The sequence below is a fragment of the Vipera ursinii genome (assembly GCF_947247035.1).
Source record: "Vipera ursinii genome assembly, chromosome: 14".
NCBI classification, from domain to species: domain Eukaryota; kingdom Metazoa; phylum Chordata; class Lepidosauria; order Squamata; family Viperidae; genus Vipera; species Vipera ursinii.
This window is the reverse complement of record NC_139527.1, coordinates 2,679,063-2,701,929: the sequence shown is the minus strand read 5'-3', so window position 1 is coordinate 2,701,929 and position 22,867 is coordinate 2,679,063. Positions and strand designations below refer to the sequence as shown.

At 47.3% G+C, this 22,867-nt stretch overlaps 1 protein-coding gene across 6 annotated transcripts in view; it reads right to left on the bottom strand.

The window, feature by feature from the left end:
* NF2 (NF2, moesin-ezrin-radixin like (MERLIN) tumor suppressor) overlaps positions 1–22,867 on the bottom strand; it is a 58,230-nt gene that overhangs the window by 17,392 nt on the left and 17,971 nt on the right. For 4 of the 6 annotated variants that reach the window (XM_083373568.1, XM_083373571.1, XM_083373570.1 and 1 more), the window contains exons 4-15: positions 22,028–22,111; positions 16,933–17,001; positions 15,794–15,876; positions 14,911–14,986; positions 14,402–14,536; positions 11,575–11,649; positions 8,787–8,900; positions 6,035–6,157; positions 5,447–5,664; positions 4,334–4,439; positions 570–700; positions 1–150 (exon numbers count right to left, since the gene is read on the bottom strand). The exon at positions 1–150 is cut by the window's left edge and continues 10 nt beyond it. In XM_083373568.1, the coding sequence (XP_083229694.1) occupies positions 1–150; positions 570–700; positions 4,334–4,439; positions 5,447–5,664; positions 6,035–6,157; positions 8,787–8,900; positions 11,575–11,649; positions 14,402–14,536; positions 14,911–14,986; positions 15,794–15,876; positions 16,933–17,001; positions 22,028–22,111 (1,364 nt within the window). The remainder of the gene's footprint in view (positions 151–569; positions 701–4,333; positions 4,440–5,446; positions 5,665–6,034; positions 6,158–8,786; positions 8,901–11,574; positions 11,650–14,401; positions 14,537–14,910; positions 14,987–15,793; positions 15,877–16,932; positions 17,002–22,027; positions 22,112–22,867) is intronic. The other 2 variants (XM_083373569.1, XM_083373572.1) reach the window with 1 other exon arrangement.

Below are 22,867 nucleotides of genomic sequence, written 5' to 3'. Positions count from 1 at the left end.
GTGTTGTGTTTGCTATTCCCCCGGTCGTGGTTCTCACTGTGCAGGATGTCCATGGTTGTCTCCCTCTCCTTCAATTTCAGAGCTTCGATCTCGGTCTTCAGCTCGTTCAGCTGCTCCTGGAGATGTTTGCTCTTCTCCATATATTCAACCCTGGACAGGCGCAAAGAACCGGCCGTGAGCCGCGGCAGAAGTGCAGGCTTGTGCCAAAAGCGGAGGGCAGAGGTAGAACAGAGAATCAAAGGGACCTCGGAGGCAACCTCGGCTCTTTTACGACTCATGGACTTCAACTCCCAGAATTCCTGAGTCAGCATAGCTGACTCAGGAATTCTGGGAGTTGAAGTCCATGAGTCCTAAAAGAGCCGAGGTTGCCTAGTCCAACCCTCGGCTTATACCATCCCAATGAAATGGGACGCAAGAAAGCCCACAATGTGAAGCTAACGTCAAAACCAAGAGGGAGGCTTGGTCAACCTCTGGCAATCTTTTGGCTTCTCAGCTTCCGGCCTAGCCCATCTCTCAAGGGGAAGGTGGAGGCCGAGTTACTGGGATGAAGCAATGAGAGAAGCGCTCACTTCTCCTTCTCGATCTCCATGGACAACCTCTTCATGTCGTTATCCTTGAAGTCGAAGGACAGGCTTTCACTGATGATGCCAAAGGTTGACAGGTCAGCGGGCAAGGCGGTGGTGCTTGCGTTCATGGGCTGCTGAGGACAAGATAAGAGATGAATCAGCCTTTCAGGCAAACAAACAGTGAACTGACCAGCTTCCCGGGCGAGGCAGAGAAAGCAAGGAAGAAGCGAGCGAGCACCAAGGAGGGTTTGTGTCCAGCCTCATTTTTTAAAAAAACCTCCCGTGACGGAGCACCCACAACTTCTGGAGGCAAGCAGTTCCACTGGTTAATTGTTCTCACTGCCAGGAAATGTCTCTTTAGTTCTAGGCTGGATCTTTTTTTGACTAGTTTCCATCAGGAAGGTGAGTTTAAAAAAAAATGCAATATGGAAGCATTTGAGCTGGACAATTCCAGCTGGCAAATGAGAAGGACAGTGTGCTGCTAAGCCTGCGCTGGTCCCTGTGCTTAGGACAAGGCCTAAAGTGACTCTGACAGCTTGGGGGAAAAGATCTTGTCAGGCAGACAAAGCTCTTTCAAGTTAAGTGAATGCGCCCGGCCAATCTGTCCTACGAGGGGAAGATCACACGGAACTGCTGGCTAACATCCTGGTTTGGAGAAACTGACTGGCTGGCTGGCCTATTGGGAAGAGAAATTGGTCTCGTGGCTGGGCCCGATGAACAGAGCATCCCGACTTGCTCTGTGCCAGCTGCTAGCAGCTACAACCCAGAGGGAACGTGGCAGCCACAGAGAGAGGTTTCTGAAAATGTCAGAAGACCAGGAGATGCTATTCTTTTAAGAGAGCAATTCTGGGATGAATGCAGCTGGCGAGTTGGGGGTCAACGACTGCCCTCCGATCTTCCTCTTAATTATGCAAAAAGCAGACTTGCAGTGCTTGCTGATCAGCTCCCAACGATACAATGGGCTAGTTGCAAAACCCCGCAACACAACCTACTACATGGAGCAGATGTCTACGGAGATTCTCCGTCATCCAGGTCATGGTTGTCCCAAAGATGCTTTTTTCAGGAGGCAACTGGACTTTCTCGGTTTTTTCCTGGAAGACGTTTCGCTTCTCGTCCGAGAAGCTTCTTCAGCTTCCCCACCATCCAGTCAGAGCTGAAAAAGCTTCTCGGACGAGAAGCGAAACGTCTTCAAAGAAAAACCGAGAAAGTCCAGTTGCCTCCTGAAAAAGCATCTCCGGGACATACGTGGAGCAGAGTTAAACCAACATTACACCACCTTCATGGTACTCAAGCGGCTAGCGGTTTTGCAACATGGGATGTATTGAATGGTACTTCAGAAACTCACAGCAGAATTTGCCGTTATACTCCTGCAAAATTAGCAGGCACGGGAACAAACTTCGATCTCTTATCCATTCTGCCTGTTATTACTTTCCTTACAGTAATCATTGCTATCTTCATCATCATCATTTTAGCCAGTGTCCATCCACTGCAGGATGAAGGCTTCTTCCGCATGTTTCCAACCCAGATGGCCCTCAGCTTCTTTTTGCCAATGGGGAAGAACTTGATAAATAGACCAAAATGCCAGATCCAGTCTGAACATCTGGCTGACAGTGCAAAGAACCAGAACAACAAAGCCAAGGTAGTAACAATAGGGATAGGTGCCTTGGGCGCAATCCCAAAACGTCTAGAGCAGGGGTAGGCAACCTCGGCTCTTTTATGACTCATGGACTTCAACTCCCAGAATTCCTGAGCCAGCATAGCTGACTCAGGAATTCTGGGAATTGAAGTCCATGAGTCATAAAAGAGCCGAGGTTGCCTACCCCTGATGCTGACTCAGGAATTCTGGGAGTTGAAGTCCATGAGTCATAAAAGAGCCGAGGTTGCCTACCCCTGGTCTAGAGCATTGTATGAACACCATCGGCATTGACAAATTCACCATCAGTCAATTGCAAAAGGCAGCTTTCCTCGGAACAGCAACTTACATCCTGCGACAGTTATCTGTAACCCCATCAGACATCCACCACACCTGCCTATCCCAGGTTCATGGGAAGGACTCGGTAAGTGGATTAAAGTGCCAAATGCAGTCTAAAAATCCGATGACAGTGCAACCAACTAGAATAAATTAAAACTTGTATGTTGCCCGAGTCTCAATGACTCTGGGAAGTTGAATGAATGAATGAATGAATGAATGAATGAATGAATGAATGAATGAATGAATGAATGCCTTTCTTTAACACACTCTTCCACGTATTTTACGCTACTTACATGTTCTCTGGTCTACCTCCTCTGGACTGGGAAGCTCTCTTTCCCTGCCAGCAGTTACCAAAGAACATTAATTTTATTGTAATCTTTATTTTTTACCCTCCTTACTTTCTGCACTAGTCTTTCCTTTCCTATTCAGCTGAGATGTCTTTTATGAGAAAACTAGTCTCTGGGCGATTGCACTCTGTCTGTTTAAACCGAGACCCAGAATGATTCATGCTCCCAGCCAAACAGAACAAACGGAGAGTGGAGCTGCAAAAGGCAACACGAAACTGTTCGGCAACGAGGGACTCTCCAGGCTAATAAATACAACAGTTTTCAGGATGGAAAAACTGTTCTTTGCTCCGATTTAAAGTCCGTCGCCTTCCATTTCAATTGGAGATCTCCTAGGTTTGCTACGATTAAGGGGATGAAGGGATTTAAGGGATCGGCCACACGCTAAAACCGTCAAGAACAGATGCCTGGATTTCACCTAATTCTAAAAATGCAGATTGCATGTATGTAGCACACAATAGGCAAATCTTACAAGAGCCCCCAAGATCATGAAAAGGCATCAGAGGGCATCTCCAGTTTGGCTTGGCTTTTAAAGGATGATTTTTTACAGCCGTCGCTATCGGCACCTAGAAATTTTAGGTTTAGGTTTTATTAAATTTTTATACCGCCCTTCTCCCGAAGGACTCAGGGCGGTGAACAGGGCATATCATAAAACTACAAAAATACAAAAGTTAAAAAGGAATTAAATTATTGCCCAAAGTAAAAACAATAGAAAATATATATAAATATTAAAACCCTAGGTAACTTCCCATCAGGCCAGGCCAGCTTGTTCAAATAAATGGGTCTTTAACCCGCGCCGGAAGGAGCGGAGATCCGGTGCCATCCAAATTCCAAAACCTAAAGCATCCCATCGAGAATTTCATTTAAAAAAGGTGTTTCGAGTGCTAAGAATTTTGGGAATTGAGGCCCACTCATCCAGAACAATGTTTCTCAATCTTGGTAACTTTTAAGAGGAGCCCTGGTGGCGCAGTGGTCAGAATGCAGTACTGCAGACGAACTCACTGCCACAAGTTCGATCCTGACCGGCTCAAGGTTGACGCAGCCTTCCGTCCTTCCAAGGTCAGTGAAAGAGGACCCAGATTGTTAGGGGGCTGAAGGCTGACTCTGTAAACCGTTTAGAGATGGCTGCAAAGCACTGTGAAGCGGTATATAAGTCTACAGTACGTGCTATTCTTGCCATTCTCTTTAACTCCCAGAATTGCCCTAGCCAACATGGTCACCGCTAAGAATTTGGGAAGTTAAAAGTCCACTCATCTCAAAACAGGGTTTCTCAAGCTTGGCCACTTTTAAGACAGCTGGCTGGGGAGATCTGGGAGTTGAAATCCACCCATCTGAAAGTTGCCAAGGTTGAGAAAGACTGATCTGGAGGATACCCAGGCATATGCGTAAGAATTAAAAGTCTGGCGTCCTCAACGGGGAAAAAAGAAGGCAGTAATTCAGAATTTTCTTACCGCGTAGGATGACTTGCTGGTAATTTCCAGAAGCTTCTGCTTGGCTCTCCTTTCCGAGTCTCGGGCTTCTTGCAGATCCTGCTTGAGTTGATCGGCCTCCTTTGCCCTGCAGGCAGTTGAGAAAAAGAAGAATCCGCAGTCAGACCCAGACCAGCGCTGATCCTCCCCAACATGCTTCGTCTCTCCAAAGATTTAAGCAATGCCACGTCCTATCAATGTCACAAAGCAAAACCAGCAAAGGGGAGGATTGTTCTCTCTCTGCTAGCCTGAGCAAAGAGGCTGCAAATAACAAAACAAATCAAATCGGGTTTGGGGGGGGAAAGAACTTAACGTTACTCTAAAACAGGACAAGTAACTTCTTCCAGCTCTCGGCTGATACCTTCCGGAGATCTCCAAGAACAGGGCCATTTCTCACCTTCTGAATATCAAACCAAACCTAAGTTTTAATTAAGTCCAGTAAGAAGCTGTTCAAGGCATTCCATTAATCTCAACCAACTCCAGTCTGGGATTTCCAATTCCAGACATCTATCGGACATCTACCGGACACCAGACTGGCTTAGTTCATTTTAAAGGCAAATGAAAAGGATGCTATTTCATATTCCCTCTTCTTTTTTTTTTTTTTTTTTGAAATGACAAAGCCAAAAACACTGCCGCTCTTAAATCACCTCCCTTGGTGATTTCACAATGGCAAGCATGGCTGCTCCTTACTTTTAAAAGAGATCGGTTTGTGGGTAATTTGAAGACCCCCCCCCACCCCCACCCCACCCCAATGCCACTCAGAGCCTGTTTCACGCTGTTTTGTTTATTTATATAGTTATTCTCTAAGGTGGCTGGCTGGGGAATTCTGGGAATTGAAGTCCAAGCGTCTTCAAGCTGCCGAGGTTGAGAAACGCTACCTTTAAGAGAATACTATATCAATGCTACATGTTGGCTGGGGAATTCTGGCAGTTTGAAGTCCACGTGTGTCTGCCGAGGGTGAGAAAGACTGCTCTAAGGAAAGAGGGGAAGGCAAGTGATGGCTGCCTTCCCTGAAGTTAAACGGATCCGGTATCCCTACGTCAGAAATCCAGCGCGGTTAAATCAAGCAGGCCCAAGCTCCCCCTGAGGTGCCACCTTCGTTCGGATTCCTCCGCCATTTTCAGCGCGAGCATCTCGGCCTCCAAGACTTTTTGTTCCATCAGGCGCTTCTCCTCCTCGGTCCGAATCGCCGTGGCCTTGATCCGTTGCATTTCCTGCTCTGCCTCAGCTGCCTTCTGAGCCAGGAGCTTGGCTTCCTCTTCGGTGATCTGAGCTTTTTCAGCCAGCAAGTCTGCCGTCTCTTCCGATCTCATCTGGGCGAGAAGGATGGAGAATTAAGACACACGTTGACGTCCGAGACGTGGAACGAGAGTTTGGGCAAATGCCCAAGCTGCGGAAGGGGAATGAATTCTAAACCTTTTAAATGCCGATAGCAAAGTTACAACGGCACTGGCGGAAAATAAAGGGACTTTTTTCCCACACTGACAACCGTTGCAGCATCACCACGTCACATGATCAAAATTTGGATGCTTGGCAAGGGACTCGCATTTGTGACGGTTGCCTCAAACAAGCAACTTCGCTAATTAATTCACTAATTATCCTGGATGAAACATCCCTTCCCCAGGAAGCTTCTTGTGTTCTCTCTAGGTAGGCTGTACCTGTAGACGCATCTGAAGGACCTACCAGAGCTTCATTCGCCATGGTGGCCTCTTCTTTCAACTGCAGAAGTCTCCTCTCCAACTCATCCCTTGTCCGTTCGGCCTCTTCTCTCATCTGTTTCTCTCGGGCTAAACGCTGGCGCTCCATCTAAAAAGAAGAGAGTGACGGGGGAAAAGAAGAATTAAAAACAGCAAATATAGGCAGATCAAATTCCATTTACTACGCCTAGGGAAATAGTACCGTTCAGAGGTTTGTCTGGCACAATCAGTTCGAAGGGCAAAGAATGTTCGTAGCTGAAGGGTGGAACGGTGAGGTTCTTGGCGCTCTCCGAGCTTGGTGGGTTGTTTTTTTTTATTTCATTACCAAACGAAGCAACTTCATCACAGCCCTGATGACGTTACCTAGTTTGGTAAGGAAACATCCGCAAGAAAACAATCAAGCTCAGTTCTATTTCTGTGATCCAGATTTAGAAGGTGATTTTTAATAGTTTCACTCAGGAGTTCCGTCGATGAATTGTTGATATAAGGCATGACATTTTCTGCCTGAATGAAGTAAAGAATACCTTAAACCTGTCACAAGTTTTGCTTATGTTCCAACTTTTCCTTCAACTTTCCAGAGATGCTATCAACTTTCTCCTGGTTAAAATAGAGACTTGGATATTCTACCAGCCAGTTCTGAAAATAAACAGTCCTTTAATAAGTTCGTAAATAGACACTGGATAAGGCAACATCTCGATCATGAAAGACAGAGAGACTTAAGGTGCCAATGGGCTAGATAAGGGCACTTCGACTCGGCAACTTTTCTTGCTTCCGCACCAGAAGCTTTTCTCCATAACAACAGCAACTTTTCCTGTTTTTTTTTTCTTCTTAAAAAGTTAAAATTGCAGGACATCCAATGCTGAACGTTTCACAAGACGGTGGCCTGCCTTTTCTAAATCACCCAAGAAGACTCACACTATAGGCTGCTAAGAACGAAACGAAAAATGCAAGGAGGATTTCAGAGGCCCTTCTTACTTTGCAACATGGCACAAACAGGTGGAGAGCTGCCAGTGGCCTGCAAAGGAGCCAGCCACCGCCCCGTTGCCAAATTCATTTGTTCCCAAAGCTTTTGTTCTCCTTCCTATCAACAGAAACAGGCGTCCTTCTTCTGAAAACCGTTTGCCAAGTTCTCGGCGATAATTTGCTCCTCGCGAAATCCACCTTGAGTTCAAGGCAGGCTTGAAAGCATCTTAGGAGTTTGACTCGAGCGTCTTTCCCAGCCTGCCCACTTGACTCAAGGTGAACAATTCTCCTTCCAACCCCCCAATCTGCATCGGTTGCCAGGACAAGAGGTTTAGTCTTCCAAGCTTTTGGATTCCGGCTGGAGCCCTCCGTCTCTCTCCAGAATGTGTGTGCTGAGCTACGAGTAGTATTGATGTGGTGCCTGGTGGTGTGTGGCTTTTCCACAGCAGGAGCCGAAGAGGATCTCAACGTGGAACTCAGCCCTCCTGGAGGGATCTAGAAGGATGCCAGATGCCTGCTGAGCTTAAGCCCTAAACCCACATGGCTTGGGGTCCTCACCCTACGGAAACCCAGGAGCGGTGCTTTAATCAAAGACACCTGCAACGTTTAGGGGCCTCTCTTAAGACCCAAGACACTCAGCTGCTGCTTCTCGTGCTCTCTTAGCAGCTTACCCTAAAGGGGCAATCAATATTCTGCGTAGCGCCATACAGATTAGCTGTGTGGGCTTCAGCAAAGAGGAAAGCTCGGTAAGGGTGATTCGTGCAATCCAATTTGCAGAGATGCACGCCCTGGATCCCTGCTGCAGGCTGCTCTGTGCTGCATCTGCCAGATGGGATAAAGGAGGCCAAGGCCCGCATTAGCATGCAGGCAGCATGCAGCCACACCGTTCATTATTGTTTAATTAGGAAAGAGGAGGGCACAGCTCCTTCTCCTAGGGTCCCGTTTTCCCGGTAACTGATTCCCTGCCGCCGCTGCCACCCCACCCACCCTCTCCAAAATCTGGAGAAGAGTAACAGGAAGAGGAGGGCCATTTTACAAAGTGCCCTGTAGCACATCCAGACGGGAGAGATGTGTGAGCAAAGAGCCGGAAAGAGGGAGATCAGAGTTGGGGCAGAGAACATCTCCTTCTCCATTTGGGGTACGCTTGAGTATATGAAAACCATGGGTGCATAAGCACCCCGAAATCCAAGCGCTTGCCCAGTTTTTCACCGTGACCCGTTTCGTTGATTCAACGATCCACACTTTTTCCAAGGAAAAACCAAGGAAGTCCAGTTGCCTTTCGAAAAAACACCTCTGGGATAACCATGATCTAGACGACCGGGAATCTCCACCGGCGTTCCATCACATCGTGTGTGGACTTCAACTCCCAGGATTCCTCACTGACCACGTGTCAGGCCCAAATCGAGAAAGGCCCACGAGGATTCTTCCAAGCCGAGTTCTTGGTTACAAATAAAGGCGAATGTAAGGTGTCCCAGGAGAACGTTGCAAGATCCAACCTGGATCGGTCAGTGGGACCAGAGGCTTGGTCTTCCAAGCTTTTGGACTCATGCCATCCTCAGGGAAATTGTCTCTAGCAGGCTGGCTCTCTTCAAACACTCTGCTAGAGAGAAGTTGTCAAAAGTCTGACCGGTGAACCCCGTGGAAGGATCCGGCGAGGCAATTAAATCCCCCAAGCTAAAACTTTATTGGATACACCGTCTCGGAACTGAAGAAACAAAACCGGCTCCGGTTTTGTGAATGCAGACCTCGTTGGTCTGAACTGGTAAGATTCTCACCTGTTTCCTGGCTTTCTCTTCTCTGGCCTGGGCTTTCATCTGCTGGACTTCGAGGGAATCGGCCTTCCGCCTCCTCATGAACAAGTCATGGTTGCCGATGCAGAGCTGCAGGATCTGTTGTGGCCAAGAAGAGAGGAAGCAAACGCCGGCTAAGTCCTTGTGAACCCCAGGCCATGTGTGAACAATGCCTTTTTTTTTAACCCATCCCAGGCAGCTGGATGACAATGGATGTGTCCCAAGACTCGCAAGAGCAAACAGGTAAAGAACGAGAGCTCTTACAATCTGTCCCTTAACGGGGCTGGAGACAACTGAATCAAACTGGAGTTCAGTGCCGCAAAAATTGGATAAGAGGGAAATGCAGACTGCAACGTTCTGAGAAGGGACTGTTCCAGGGAATGGCGGAAGGCTGGTTTAAAAATGCTCTCCAGAAACAAATGGAGGATATTCTCGTCTTCCCTGCAACATCCCATTACCAGAAGGCTACGGCTTCGAATCCCCGATGGCTAGGTAAGTGATGGGTTCAGTCTCCCCTTAGGAAGCTCCGCGGAGGAGAGACTAAAAATGAGTCTTTTCCAGATAGATACAGCTGGTCCTCGACTTACGACCGCAACTGAGCCCAACATTTCCGTCGCTAAGCAAGACAGTTGTTAGGTGAATTTTGCCCCATTTTACAAGCTTTCAGGCCACGGCTGTTAAGTAAATCACTGCACTTGTTAAGTCAGCAACGCGGTTGTTCAAGTCAATCTGGCTTCCCCGTTGACTTTGCTTGTCAGAAGGTCGCAAGAGGGGATCACGTGACCCCGGGACGCTGCAACCGTCATAAATACGAGTCAGTTGCCAAGCGTCTGGATTCTGATCACGCGACCATTGGGGATGCTGCAACCTGTGAAAAATGGTTATGTGTCGTGTTTTTTTTTACAGGGCCGTTGTAACTCTCTGAAACGTCACTAAACGAACAGTTGTAAGTCGAGGACTATCTGCATGTATCCTGATTTAAGGCTGAACCAAATTTGGGATTTTTTATTTTATTTTTTATACATAGAATTCGTGTGCTCAATGTTCAGGTCCTTTTTACCACTGGGAGGGAGGAAGCATCAATTTTGGGAGATTTTTCTCAACATGCAGATATAGTTAAAGAAGACTTCCCAGACCTACCCCCCCCCCTTTTTTCCCCCCAGACCTAATCCTAGATTCTTTTTCCTGAATTGTTAAGTTTCCCCCTTTTCAGGCTAATTTTAGAATTCACTCAGCTGAGGAGCGCCACCGAATTCCCCAAGCCGGTTTCCGCTGGCAAGAGAGACAGGAGGATGGATTTAAGATTGTGTTCTGAAAAAAGCCTCCAGCTCCAGCCACCGTGATGCAAACTGCACAGACCGAGAAAAAGAAAAAAAAAAGAAAAAAAAAAAGAAAAAGAGGGCAAAACTAGCCACCTCTGCTGAGATGGGTCAAGGCCTCTTGCAAAGGCCTCAATCCGTCAACAGGCCAGGCGCTGCAAAAACCTGAGCTTAAAAAAAAGGCACCAGGCTTCAAAGAAAAGTTCACCGGTGGGGCTCTCAATCACGCTAACTAGATGCAGCCGGGAGCCCAGAGCGGGCGAAAATAAAAGCAGGAATCTTTCATCCAAAAGGCACGTCGTTTCCCCAGCCTCTCCGAAGAGGCCAATTTCGGAAAGGATTCTCAAACAAAGCCCTGCTGCGTGAACCAAGGGAGAATTGATTCCTCCTCAAGTTGGCCTTTCGCTCAAGATTGAGAGCCGCTTAACAAAATCCAAACAGACCCTGTCCTGTCCTGTCCTCAAATCCGTCAGAAAAACAATATCCCTCGCAAGGGAGGCGTGCAAAGCAGAGGCTGACCAATCGCGAGACTCGCTCCTTGCTTATTAAGGTAATTGCCAGTGCCCTGTCATCCTGGCGCTTTATACGAGGACCACGGAAAGCCAAGTATCCCATGGGGAACCTGACAGCTTTTACCGGAAGCCGACGGGGAAAACAAGATATGGGCGGGGTGGTCTGTTATGAACATACAGCACCGAGAGAGCTGGAAGGGACTTTGGAGGTCTTCTAGTCCAACCCCTTGCTCGAGGCAGGAGACCTTATGACATTTCAGACAGGTGGGTGTCCAGTCTCTTCTCGAAAGCCTCCAGGGATGGAGCACCCACAACTTCTAGAGTAAGAGGTCTTCAAACTTGGCCCTTTCATGACTTGTGGACGTCAACGCCCAGAATTCCTCAGCCAGCGTGCCCAGCTGAGGAATTCTGGGAGTTGACATCCACAAGTCATGAAAGGGCCAAGTTTGAAGACCCTTGCCTTATACCAGGGGTAGGCAACCTCGGCTCTTTTATGATTCATGGACTTCAACTCCCAGAATTCTTGACTCAGCATAGCTGACTCAGGAATTCTGGGAGTTGAAGTCCATGAGTCATAAAAGAGCCGAGGTTGCCTACCCCTGCCTTATACCATCCCGGTCAAATGGTGAGCGTTGGGCACGGCTGGCTGAGGGATTCTGGGCGTTGAAGTCCACAAGTCTTACAAGTTGTCAGGTTTCGGAGAGCCCTGAGTTGGAATATGAGAAAAAATAAATAAACCTCATTTTGGGGGGTGGGTGGGTGGGCTGTGTTGTTGAGTGTTGGCTGTGGCTTGTCAGATAGCTGCAAACCTCTGGATACTGCCTTAGCTTTACCTCTTTGCATCTGCAGCGTGCAAGCATGTCCCGGTGAAGAAAAGAGAAAATGAGTCCCTTTCTCTACTCGGGAGAAATTGCTCCCATGTAACAATGACACGGTACCTACCAGTTTATTCACCCGGAGCTTGGAGGAGTTGAATTTGAAAACGTCGATCTTTTTATCCAGAGGCTTTATTGTAAACTGGATGGGAAACAAAATCAGCTTTGGGTACATTTTTTTTAAAGACACAAGAGGAAAAAAGAGCTGATGGTTAACCAAGGCATGAGGATTAGACACAGAAGATGGGAACCTGCTTTACCTCCAGTTAAATCAGGGATTCGTCTGGCTGAGAATTTCCAACTGGGACTAACTTTCCCGGACCTCAAACAGGAAACGTATCCCCCCATTCCTTCCAAAATATTGGCACTGGTCCAGAACAATCAGCCTGAATTGTCTTTATTTTTCTTCTCCCTGGCCACACTACTAAAATTTAGTACCGGCAAATGCTGAAATGTGGGGGGAGGCCATTTCCTACCATGCCGATGCTGGAAACTCACAGAAATGGAAGCAAAGGCCCGACAAGGGAATTCATTTAGTTGAAGAAACCAACAACAATGGAAAAAAAACATCCTTACTTTATCTCTCTTACTTGAGAATCTCTCTCTGTGTGTGTCTCTTTCTCTCCCTCTTTGTTTTTCTCTCTCTGTCTTTCTCTCACTCTCTCTCCTTCCCCTCCCTCTGTCTTATTCTCTCTTTCTTTCTCTCCTCTTTCTCTCTCTCTCTCTCACACACACACACACACAAATCCCTGTCCCACTGACAAAGGTTTTGTTGGGAGAAAAAGGAAATGCTCTAATTGTTGGCACTTAGAGAAAAGATCAGCATGGTTCTTCTTCCAAGCGAAAGAAAAGAAGTGATGTTCGCTTTGTCATTTAGCTGACAGTTGGAGAATGAAATGCTGTTTTTGATTCTGGCTCCCATGAGGAGGGGGGAAAAAAAACCCAACCCCAAAATTAATCCCACATCTTGAATTTTCTGCCAACAATGGGCAGAGAAAAGACATTTCAATTCCAGGCAAACCTTCAAGAATTCCTGTACTAGATATTAAACACCTCCCTATGCGTCAAAGGCCCGTTCTTAAGGCTGCATCCCATCATGTCAGATCTGCCTTGTGGTCACCTCGCTGCAAGCCTTCGTTGCCATGATCAAAGGTGACAGCTTGAAAGATGGGCCTGTTAAGAGCCGAGGGAGAGATTTTCAGCTTTCTAATGCTGCAGGGTTGGGGATTCTGACATTAAGAAGACCCAGGTCTGACTGGCTTCCTTTTAGTCTGCAGAATTACGGAAGGTTGCTAAACGGGTATTATACAGGAAGGCCTTGGCTTAAGACCGCAACTGAGCGCAACTTTCCTGTTGTTAAGTGAGACATTCGATAAGTGAATTTTTACGACCTGTCCTGCTAGAGTTGTTAAGCGAACCACTGCACTTGTTCCTTCAGTCCCACGGTCGTTAAGTGGATCTGGCTTCCCTACTGAGGTTGCTTGTCAGAAGGTCGCAAAAGGGGATCACGTGACCCCGGCACACCGCAATAGTCGTATGAACGAGTCAGTGGGCTCAGTGGCCCTGCGATGCACTGAATCTCTGCAGTGATTTTTGCTTCGCAACCGTGGCAAAGGAGGTCATAAAAATGGGGCTTGACTCCCTTTGCAACCCCCTTGCTTAGGCAGTGGACATTCTGGTCCAAATTGTGGTTGTTAAGTCGAGGACTGCCTGCATTACAGGGAGATGCAAGGATGTCTTTAAAAGAAACATTCCCAGTTCGGGGCTTAAGCATTCGGCAGGATAAACGCTCCAAACTGGGACTTTTTTTGGCCAGCACTAGTTAGCATTTACCTCATAATCCTCTTTATCCTTTTCCCATTGCGAACGAAACAAGTGCTCAATGCGTGCTTCTGCCTGTCTTAAAAGGGTCATCGATTACACACACACACACCCAGTACATGAAGGCTGCTATTCTTATTCCAAATTTGACACCTCTGGATTTTAAATGCAGCACTCAGAAATTTCACTGAAGTGCTGCTGGAGAGCCAGGACTCCAGTTGTGCCGTCATACATAAAACTCAGTAGAAAGGGCAATTAGAAACCAGAGGAGATTTGGGAAAGTGAGGTCAACTTAATTTAAGCACAGGCAGGAAATGTTCCCAATTCAAAATGGGAAGCCAAAGACTTATTGAAATACAGACAAGAGGGAGGGGGGAAAAATTCACACCGATCCAAAATCGAGACGGCCTCCGGAAGAGAGAGCTTCCAAACTTCCTTTATCCACTTTTAAGTTCCAGCTTAACTTTTTTTTTTCCCACCCAAGACGCCCTCCCTCCGCCGAAGAGGGAATTTCAGCCTAACGTTAACTACTGTGGAGATTTCTAAGAGATGAAATCCATGTACAGGTTAGTCCTTAACTTACAGCCATTCATTGAGCAACCCGTTCAGTTAGGGCAGTGCTAAAAAAAAAAAGCGACTTTACGACCAGTCCCCACACTTATGACCATCGCAGCATCCCTGAGTCACACTGACCAAAATTTGGGTGCTTGGCAGCCTGCTCACTTTTACAGCGGTTGCGGCATCTGTGGTTATGTGATCACTATTTGCAACTTTTCCAGCAGCTTTCTGATAATAAACCAAGTTATTGGAGGAAACCAGATTCGCTTAACAAGCGCACCAAAAAATGGCCATAAAATCAGCGATGGTTGCTTGAACGACTCCGCTCTTAACGACTGCACCACTCAGCAACTAGTCCTGATTGTGCTCTTGAACTGAGAAACACCTGCATTATTTGTGGTCTCAATGGCACCAACGCTAGAGGAGGTTCCCCATAAATTTTAACCAGGCAGGTCTTCAAACCACGACCTAACCTCATTGTCGCTTTCTACCGTGTTTATACCGCGCAGGCCTACCTCTTTATCGCTGTAAGAGACATTGCGAATCTCATTCCAAGGAAAGGAGATTTTGGGGGTCAGCCTGTTCTCTGGATCATATATGTGGAGGCCCAACGCATCGACTCCTAGAAGCAGCTCTGTCCCCTTTTTGTTCTAAAAGGAGAGGGGGGGGAGAGGGATGGGGAGACTTAATTTCACTTGAAGCCCTGCAGCAAATCAGGCACCTTAACGCTCTCCCACCTTGGCCCGGAGGTTCTGCTGCATTAACCTGGTTAAAAGGAGGAGGAGGAGGGGGAGGGGGAGGGAGAGAGAGAGAGAGGAACTTCCCAACTCTGTGTGGACCGCAGTGCCAGTGACTCATTTGTTCCCCTTCAGAAATCTCCTTTTGGCCCCTTGCAGGTGAAGCTAAACGGAAAAGCCACAGATGGCAAAGTGGACCGGCGTTCAGCCTGAATGTTCAGGTCCCCTGTAAACTACCCAAAGTAACCGCAAAGTAACTCACACGGTGTATTTCTAGACGTACTCACCCGGATGGCAAAGTAATTCACGCCGTACATCTCTAGGTCCTGAGCTATTTTCAAGTACTCCATCTCTGCTTCATCCCTGTGAAGGGAGAGGGTGTGCGAGAAGGAAGTTTTTCAGGGTGGCAAACTTTTACACGCAGAAGACAAAGCATCTGGCAGTCGCTCAAGAACACAAATCAAACCCGCTTCGGAGGCGCAGCAGATTCCCATTATCTCTCCGAAGATGGAGACGTTCGTTTCCCAGCCAAGGTGACAAAAGCTTTGTGGCAAAAGTCCAAGCTGCAGCATTTACCAAGGGCCCAACGTCTCAAAGCGAAAAATAACTAATCCCCGCCCCAGATAGCTTCCAATCTCCGTCATCCTTCAACTCCCAAGTCCAATTCGTGGAAGCCTCTCCCGAGAGGGATCGGCGAGAGGGGAACGACCCAAACAGGGCGAATTAAGAAGTTCTGAAAAACTGCATACAGGCAGTCCTCAACGCGCGACCAACACTGACCCCAAAATTTTCTGTTGCTAAGCGAGACAGCTGTTGAGTGAGCTTGGGCCCGCTGCACGACCTTTCTTGCCGCAGCTGCAAAGTCAACCGCTGAAGTCAGATTGTAATAAGGGTAGTTTTTTTTTTTTAAGGGAACCAGCTTCCCCCTCGAACTTGGCTTGTCAGAAGGAGGATCGCCTGGCCCTGGGACACTGGAGCCATCACAATGACGAGTCAGTGGCCAAACATCTAAAATTTGGTCACGTGACCCTGGGGATGCTGCAACGGCCGTGTCCAAAATAGCTGTAAGTCTTTTTCTTTCCCCCTGACTGTAACTTTGAACTGTCACTAGGCGAACGGTCGTAAGTTGAGGACTACCTGTGTTTACTTTGTCCCTTTTAAGTCACTCACCTGGCTCGCCCTCGATGTTGGCCATACCAGGCTGTGATTCTTTCTTCCCACATTTCTGGAGTCATCTGGTAGAGATTTATCACCTAGGATAAAAAAAAAGGACCTCAACTCAGCTCGAACTTGCCTGGCTGTGAGTTTTGTCTCAAGTGATCCAGTCTCATAATCAAAGTGTTCCTGAACCTTTGGCAACTTTAAGGCACATGGATTTCAACTCCCCGAATTCTGGGAGTTGAAGCCCACGTGCCCTGAAGTTGCCAAGGCTGAGAAACACCGTCATAATCAAAGCCGGATGAAGTTTGGAATTCAACCTCCAGAATCAGGAGAGCGCTGGAAGGGGCCTTGGAGGTCTTCTAGTCCAACCCCTGCTCTATACTATTCCAGACAGGTGACTGTCCAGACTCTTCGTAATGGAGCACCCACAACTTCTGGAGGCAAGCCGTTCCACTGGTTAATGGTTCTCACTGTCAGGAAGTTTCTCCTCGATTCCAGGCTGCTTCTCTTCTTGGTTAGTTTCCATCCACTGTTTCCTGCCTTGCCTTCTGGGGCTTTGGAAAATAAAGCATGTGGCTTTATTTATAAAATAAACAAATAAAGATGGGGGCATCGCTGAGTGAGCCACACTCAGCGACGTCCCCATCTTTCGGTTTGGTCACTAAGCCGCCCAATTCGTTATGTGTGGGCCTTCGGACTCAGCATTTTGCATATTCCCTCCGCCCCAAACAGACTGGTTGAGCATCAGAAACAGTTGTGGGAGCAGCTGCCGTTTACTTAATTGCAGTTGTCAGCCCAGAGGTTCAGCTTCATAAACAGAAAATAAGCTTTGAGACAAGGAGGACTCCCTGTTTTCGCATCCACCCCGAAGATCTCGTAAAGCAGAGAATCAGCCGAAAGGGACATTAAAGTGGCAAGAAGAAAAAGAACGACAAGGAAAAGGGGAGACCGCCGAGGGCCAAGGTGGTGCACGTCAGCCCAACGGATTTTGCAATGAATTTAGGAACTTAAGGTTCCCGATGGGAATTCTGCTCTGAGCTTCACTTGGGAAAGACGGTGTCAACCACATCCTGCGTTTTTCCCCCACCGTGGCAGACCCCTCCCGCTAGTCTCAGCTGAGCTGAGTGAGTGAGGTCCATCACGCTTACCCGTTTCGGAAGCAACTCCTCTTGAGCCAAGAAACCACGCTTGTGAACGCTGGGATCGTAGTCCCCGTACTGCAAAGACAAGAGGGATTTGTGGAGTTAGAACGATTGTGAGAATATGTGGACAGGCCCCAAAGAGCCTAGGTAGCTGCAGGATCCTTTGTTAGGGAAGGCAAAGTTGTACCCTACCAAAATATCCAAACAGATCCCCAAACAGCAGAGAAAACGCGATTCTCCCGTCTCCTGCTGACATTATATTGTTTTCTCTGCTTTTTATGATACCGGAGCCTCCATTCCACTTAACTTTGCCATCTCATTCAACTCCCAGAATTCTTCAGCCAGTATGGCTGCCTGGAGAACCCCTGGCATAGCCCTTCCTGCAAACTCTGAACAGGACAGGGTCAATGAGCTCCTTCTTCATCCTGCTACAAAACTGAGGACATTCCACCTTTCCACAATTAAGATTCTGTTTTCAAGAAGCCGGCCACTGAAAGAGATCGTGTGCGTGGATTCGTGTGTTTTTTTTTAGCAAACGGACAAAAGCAGAGGGGCTAATGTTGTATTCGGCTCCTACCCAGCTAATTAAAATTGAAGAAGAAAGGTGGTGTTGGGGGGTTCGGGTGGGGGACTGCATTCAGTGGCTCACGAATGAATTCGGCATGCAAAATATCTATTATGTAACTGATTCTACTGGGCATTGGGAGAGAGAGGGAGGAGGGGGGGGAGAGAGAGAGAGAGAGAGAGAGCAAATCCCATCCTTTGAAATTCCCGTTGAGCCTCCGCTGGTTCCAGCTCTGAAGCTTTCCTGGGGTAACCCTTAAATATTTGGAAGTAAATAAAACAGAAGTAGAGCAGTTCACGTCAAAGCAATATTGATGGGCAGCTCTGCAGAAGTGGAGCACCAAAGAAAAAAAATGGCCCGGTAATGATCCGACTTCTTCTTTTCTTATGGAAAGGACAAGACTTGGAAAATTGATGGAATCTGCAGAAGAAAACGCACACCTAAGACCCTTACGAACGCAAAAAGACAATCGTGGCTGGATTCAGTAGGATGAAAAAAGGTAGATCTCAAACAGGAGGTCCATCTACATAGAATTACTCATTCGGCAAGTCTGCTGGTTCCTAAAATCAATCTGCCGAGATGGTTTGGTGTAGTGCTTAAAGGCTAGAAACCAGGAGACGGTGAGTTCTAGTCTCATCTTAGGCATGAAAGCCAGCTGGGTGACTTCGGGCCAATCGCCAGGAGACGGTGAGTTCTAGTTCCGCCTTAGGCATAGCAGCCGGGCTGGGTGACTTTGTGTCAATCACCAGGAGACAATGAGTTCTAGTCCCGCCTTAGCCATGGAAGCCAGCCGCATGACTTTGGGCCAAACACTAGGAGACTGTGAGTTCTAGTCTTGCCTTCTGCGTGAAAGCCAGGTGGGTGGCTTAGGGCCAATCATCAGGCGACAGTGAGTTCTAGTCTTGCCTTAGGCAAGAAAGCTTGCTGGGTGACTTTGGGCCAATCGCCAGGAGATGGTGAGTTCTAGCCCTACCTTAGGCATGACACTTAACTGGCTGCAGCAATTCAGAATCTTCTTACTACCAGTGGGTAGGGTGACTTGCTGGTCATTTCCAAAAGTTTCTGCTTGTCTCTCCGTTCGGAGTCGCAGGCTTCTTGCAGCTCAGTTCTGGGAGTTGAAGTCTAGGCGTCTTCAAAGTTGCTAAGGCTGAGAAACACCGTTCTACTCTGCCTCAGAGGTGCTTTTCCCAAAAGGCAGCTGGACTTTGCTTTCTTTTCCCTTGCAGACGTTTCGCTTCTCGTCCGAGAAGCTTCGTCCGTTCTGACTGACCCACCGTCCAGTCAGAACCGAAGAAGCTTCCGGGAGGAGAAGCGAAACGTCTTCAAGGAAAAACGAAGAAGAGTCCAGTTGCCTTTTGGGGAAAGCGGCTGCGAAGAACGGCCATGCCCTGGATGAAGGAGAATCTCCGTAGACACCGTTCCGCTCTTTTCCTCCAGAGTCAGATCCAGCAGCCTACGTCTCCTGCCGAGCCTGACCACAGAGAGGACTTAACGTTGGTTGCCGTCTCGGTTCCAATAGGAAGCGTTAAGAAATAAGCCCCCACCCCACCCCTCCGGGCCCCTTTTACAGCTTCGGAGGGGAACCCTCCATCTTTCCCTGTGGTGGGATCTACTGAATGAACTTGATGGCTGTGTGAAGGACTTTCACTGGAGCCAAGATTGAGCCGGGCAAGCGGAAACATTTCAGACACAGGGCCTGTCTGGCTGCCAAAAGCTCTCTTACCTAAATTGGGTTACAAAGTAGTACCCAATCATTATTCATGTGAGTTCATACAATCCATCGTCAAAGACCAATACCCTTCAGATAGCCAAAGAAGCAATCACTTTGCATATTAAGCATTCAGGCCATCACGCACACACACACACACACACACACACACACACACACACACACACCACCGTTCGAATGGAACAGGATGGTGATATCTGGATTTTAGCTGTCTAAAGCAAGCCGCAACGCCCTGCAGTCACCCACGTACCAAAAGCCAAGATGAAAGCCGGATTTCATGCACAAGGTGGAACTAGAACTCCCAAACTCCTGGTGATTGGCCCAAAGTCACCCAGCCGGATTTCATGTCTAAAGCAGGATTAAAACTCATTGTCTCCTGGTGACTGGCCCAACGTCACCCAGCCAGCTTTCATGCATAAGGTGGGACTAGAACTCACCGTCTCCTGGTGACTGGCCTAAAGTCACCTAGCCTTTATGCCTAAGCCAGGACTAGAACTCATCATCTGTAGCTTTTCTAGCCTGGAGTCTTAACCATTAGACCAAACTGGCTTTCGGTTCACCAAGATTAAAAGAGATTTTCCAAATGAATTGGGCTTCAGGTTCAAAAAGTTGGACGAAGAGACAAAGCGGAACGTAAATATTTTTTCAAGAGATGCTGGGTTGAAAAACCAGCTAACTTGCAAGGAGGGGAAGAAGAAAAAAAAAAACACCACACAAAACTTTTCAATTAAATTACCTTTTTTTTCAAGCACCAGGGAAACGGTTCTTCTCGAAAGAACACTGATACATATTTATGTTTATACTTGTCGATTATCATCCTGTCACCCAGACATCTGTTTGTTCTTGTACCAACCCAAATTGTTTCCATTTGTATTCGAGACACCACGGCGTGTATTAAGATTTTAGAAACAACAAATAAATAGACAGATTTTGCCAGAGCTGAGAAACTAGCGAATCGAAGAGCCTGTGACGGAGTCACTTTGGAAGATGACTAAGACGGCACTAGAAGTCCCAGTCTCCCACATTGTAGCCTGATGCCTTAACCGCTCGAACCAAACTGGCTCTCACATTGATTTGTTTTATTCTGTTAGTTACTGGTTGCTTGGCAGCGAGATGGGCGGGCATACAAATTTAATAAATATTTAAAGGAACCTCTAACCCTCCCTTCTTCTTGCCAGCAAATGCCGGACTAAGACGGGCCTTAGCCTGGAACCAGTTCTCACGTCCTCTGTACGTTTTTGTAAAAGAAGTGGGCAAAATGAACAAACGGAGGGAAGGGAGAAAGAGGCTCTTATGTAACTCTAACACTATTCTGCACTCAGAAATAATCACTTTGGAGTACGACAGGGAGCAGCAACGGAAAGTCTGCCCCCCCCCAAAGTGGCTTTTTGCCAATAAGAGCCTTGGTGGAGCAGTGGGCTAATGCCTCCTTAAGTAACACCGGCTGCCTGCAATCAGTGCAGGTTCACGTCCCACCAGGCTCAAGGTTGACTCAGCCTTCCATCCTTCCCAGGTAGGTAAAATGAGGACCCAGATTGTTGGGGGCAATTAAGCTGACTTTGTAATAATGCCGCTTGGGTGTGTGTGTGAAAGCCCTAATAAGCAGGCATATACATAGAATGAAGGCTACTGCTAAGCTTGTAAGCCGCCCTGAGTCTTCGGAGAAGGGTGGGATATAAATGGAATTAAAAATAAATTAAAAAAATAAAAAACTGAAGTCGCTACACACACACACACACACACACACACACGTCGCTCAAGGACATGATGTGCAGGGAGCACAAAAGCACAAGACAAATGCTCGTCCATGTGGATTAATAGCAGGTCACCCAATCGGGTGGGCGGGGGTGGCAATGCAATATCCTCTGTAAACCTTTATTAAGGGATTCATCCGTCCTCACTAGCCGTTTCCACTCAACCCAACGCTGTGATTTTAACAGGAAAACCAGAGGTGCATTAGCCAGCCTGCGTAAACAGCAGAAAAAAAAAAAGGGACACCGGCTCATTAACAATGATCATTCATCAATATTTGTGCCTCGACCGTCAAACGGCCTGGGCTGGTGTTTGTTCCACGGATGGAGGAGGAGATAATGGAGGAAGCCCCTCTGAAAATGAAGAACATCTGCCCACAAAGTCACCACCTCTGACTCTGAAAGGACCGCTGAAAGATGTAGACCACTCTCAACGGAGGGGGGGGGGAGGAATACGACACCACCTATGTCCTGGTGGTGATGCCACACGATCTATGGAGCTTCTCCGTCATGCAGGCCACGGTTGTCCCAAAGGTGCTTTTTCAAAAGGCTTCCTTGGTTGTTTTTTTTTTATTTCCCTTGAAGACATTTCGCTTCTCATCTAAGGAGCTTCTTCCGTTCTGACTGGACGGTGGAGAACGGAAGGATTTAGGACATAGGAGAACCAACCCATCAGGACGAGATTCAGCAGTCCAACTGCATTTGAAAGATAAAGGCCACTCTTTGGAAGAGGGGACCGCTGGTTTGAAAGAGGGGTCAAGGAGGCAATCAATTCTGAATCAGAATAGAGCTGGGAGGGACCTTGGAGGTCTTCTAGTCCAGCCCCCTACTCAGGCAGGAGACCCAATACCATTTGAGACAAGTGGCTGTCCAGTCTCTTCTTAAAAACCTCCAGTGATGGAGCACCCACAACTTCTGGAGCCAAGCCGTTCCACTGGTTAATTGTTCTCACTGTCAGCAACTTTCTCCTTATTTCCAGGTTGTTTCTCTCCTTGATAAGTGTCCATCTACATTATAATTGTATTATTCTATTATAAATAATGAACCAGGCCTTACCTTGGCTTGCACGGCGTAGGATGCTAGAAGGACAGATGCCTCTGGAGGACAATAGATCTTCTCATCCAAAATCTGTTTCTTCACCTGAACGAGGCAACAATGAAATGCAAGCTGGTGAGGAACTGAGCAGGTGGCCTCATGCCGCTTCAAAGCAGCTTCCAACCAGCCAGTTAATTATCAATTATCATTCTTAAGCTGCCACCCTGAATGTACACATGTTGCTAAGCCTCGCTGAACACTGAGGGATTCATGCTGGGGGGTAAACACCCAATTTCATTCTTTTAGAAATACAAGCTGCAGACCCAGAATGCAACGGGAATGTTTTGGGAGAACATTCGAGTTCTCCCAAACGAGAACTTCCAAAGAGGTTTCACAGCTAGGTTAAAACAGCATAAAACATGAGCAGATACAACGTGCCTGCTCATCAGAAACAAAATCTTCATCCAAGCACCCTTGGAAAAGCAAGATTTTTAAGAGATGCTAAGACAAAGCAAGTTGTGTTTGGTGTTCCCCATGCAAACCCATTCTACCTTTATTTCACTATTCTTTTAACCACCTCTGCTCAGACACGGCTTAACGCAATCATCAATCTTATTTTATTCTCTCCGCCACAAATAGGGAACAGATTTTTTTTTTCTTCCCGCAACAGGGTTTGAAGCCTGATCTGCTCTAGTTTCTAATACATATGTAAATTAAAGATTTAATATATTCTTAAGAGCTCTTTAGAAATGCATAGCCTACGTCTGGGAAAGGAAAAAACCAAGCTTGTTTTGGCTGGGTCTGTTCTTTTTTTTTTTTTAAGTATTTTAATTGTTTTTTTTAATACGAGAGCATTTGCAA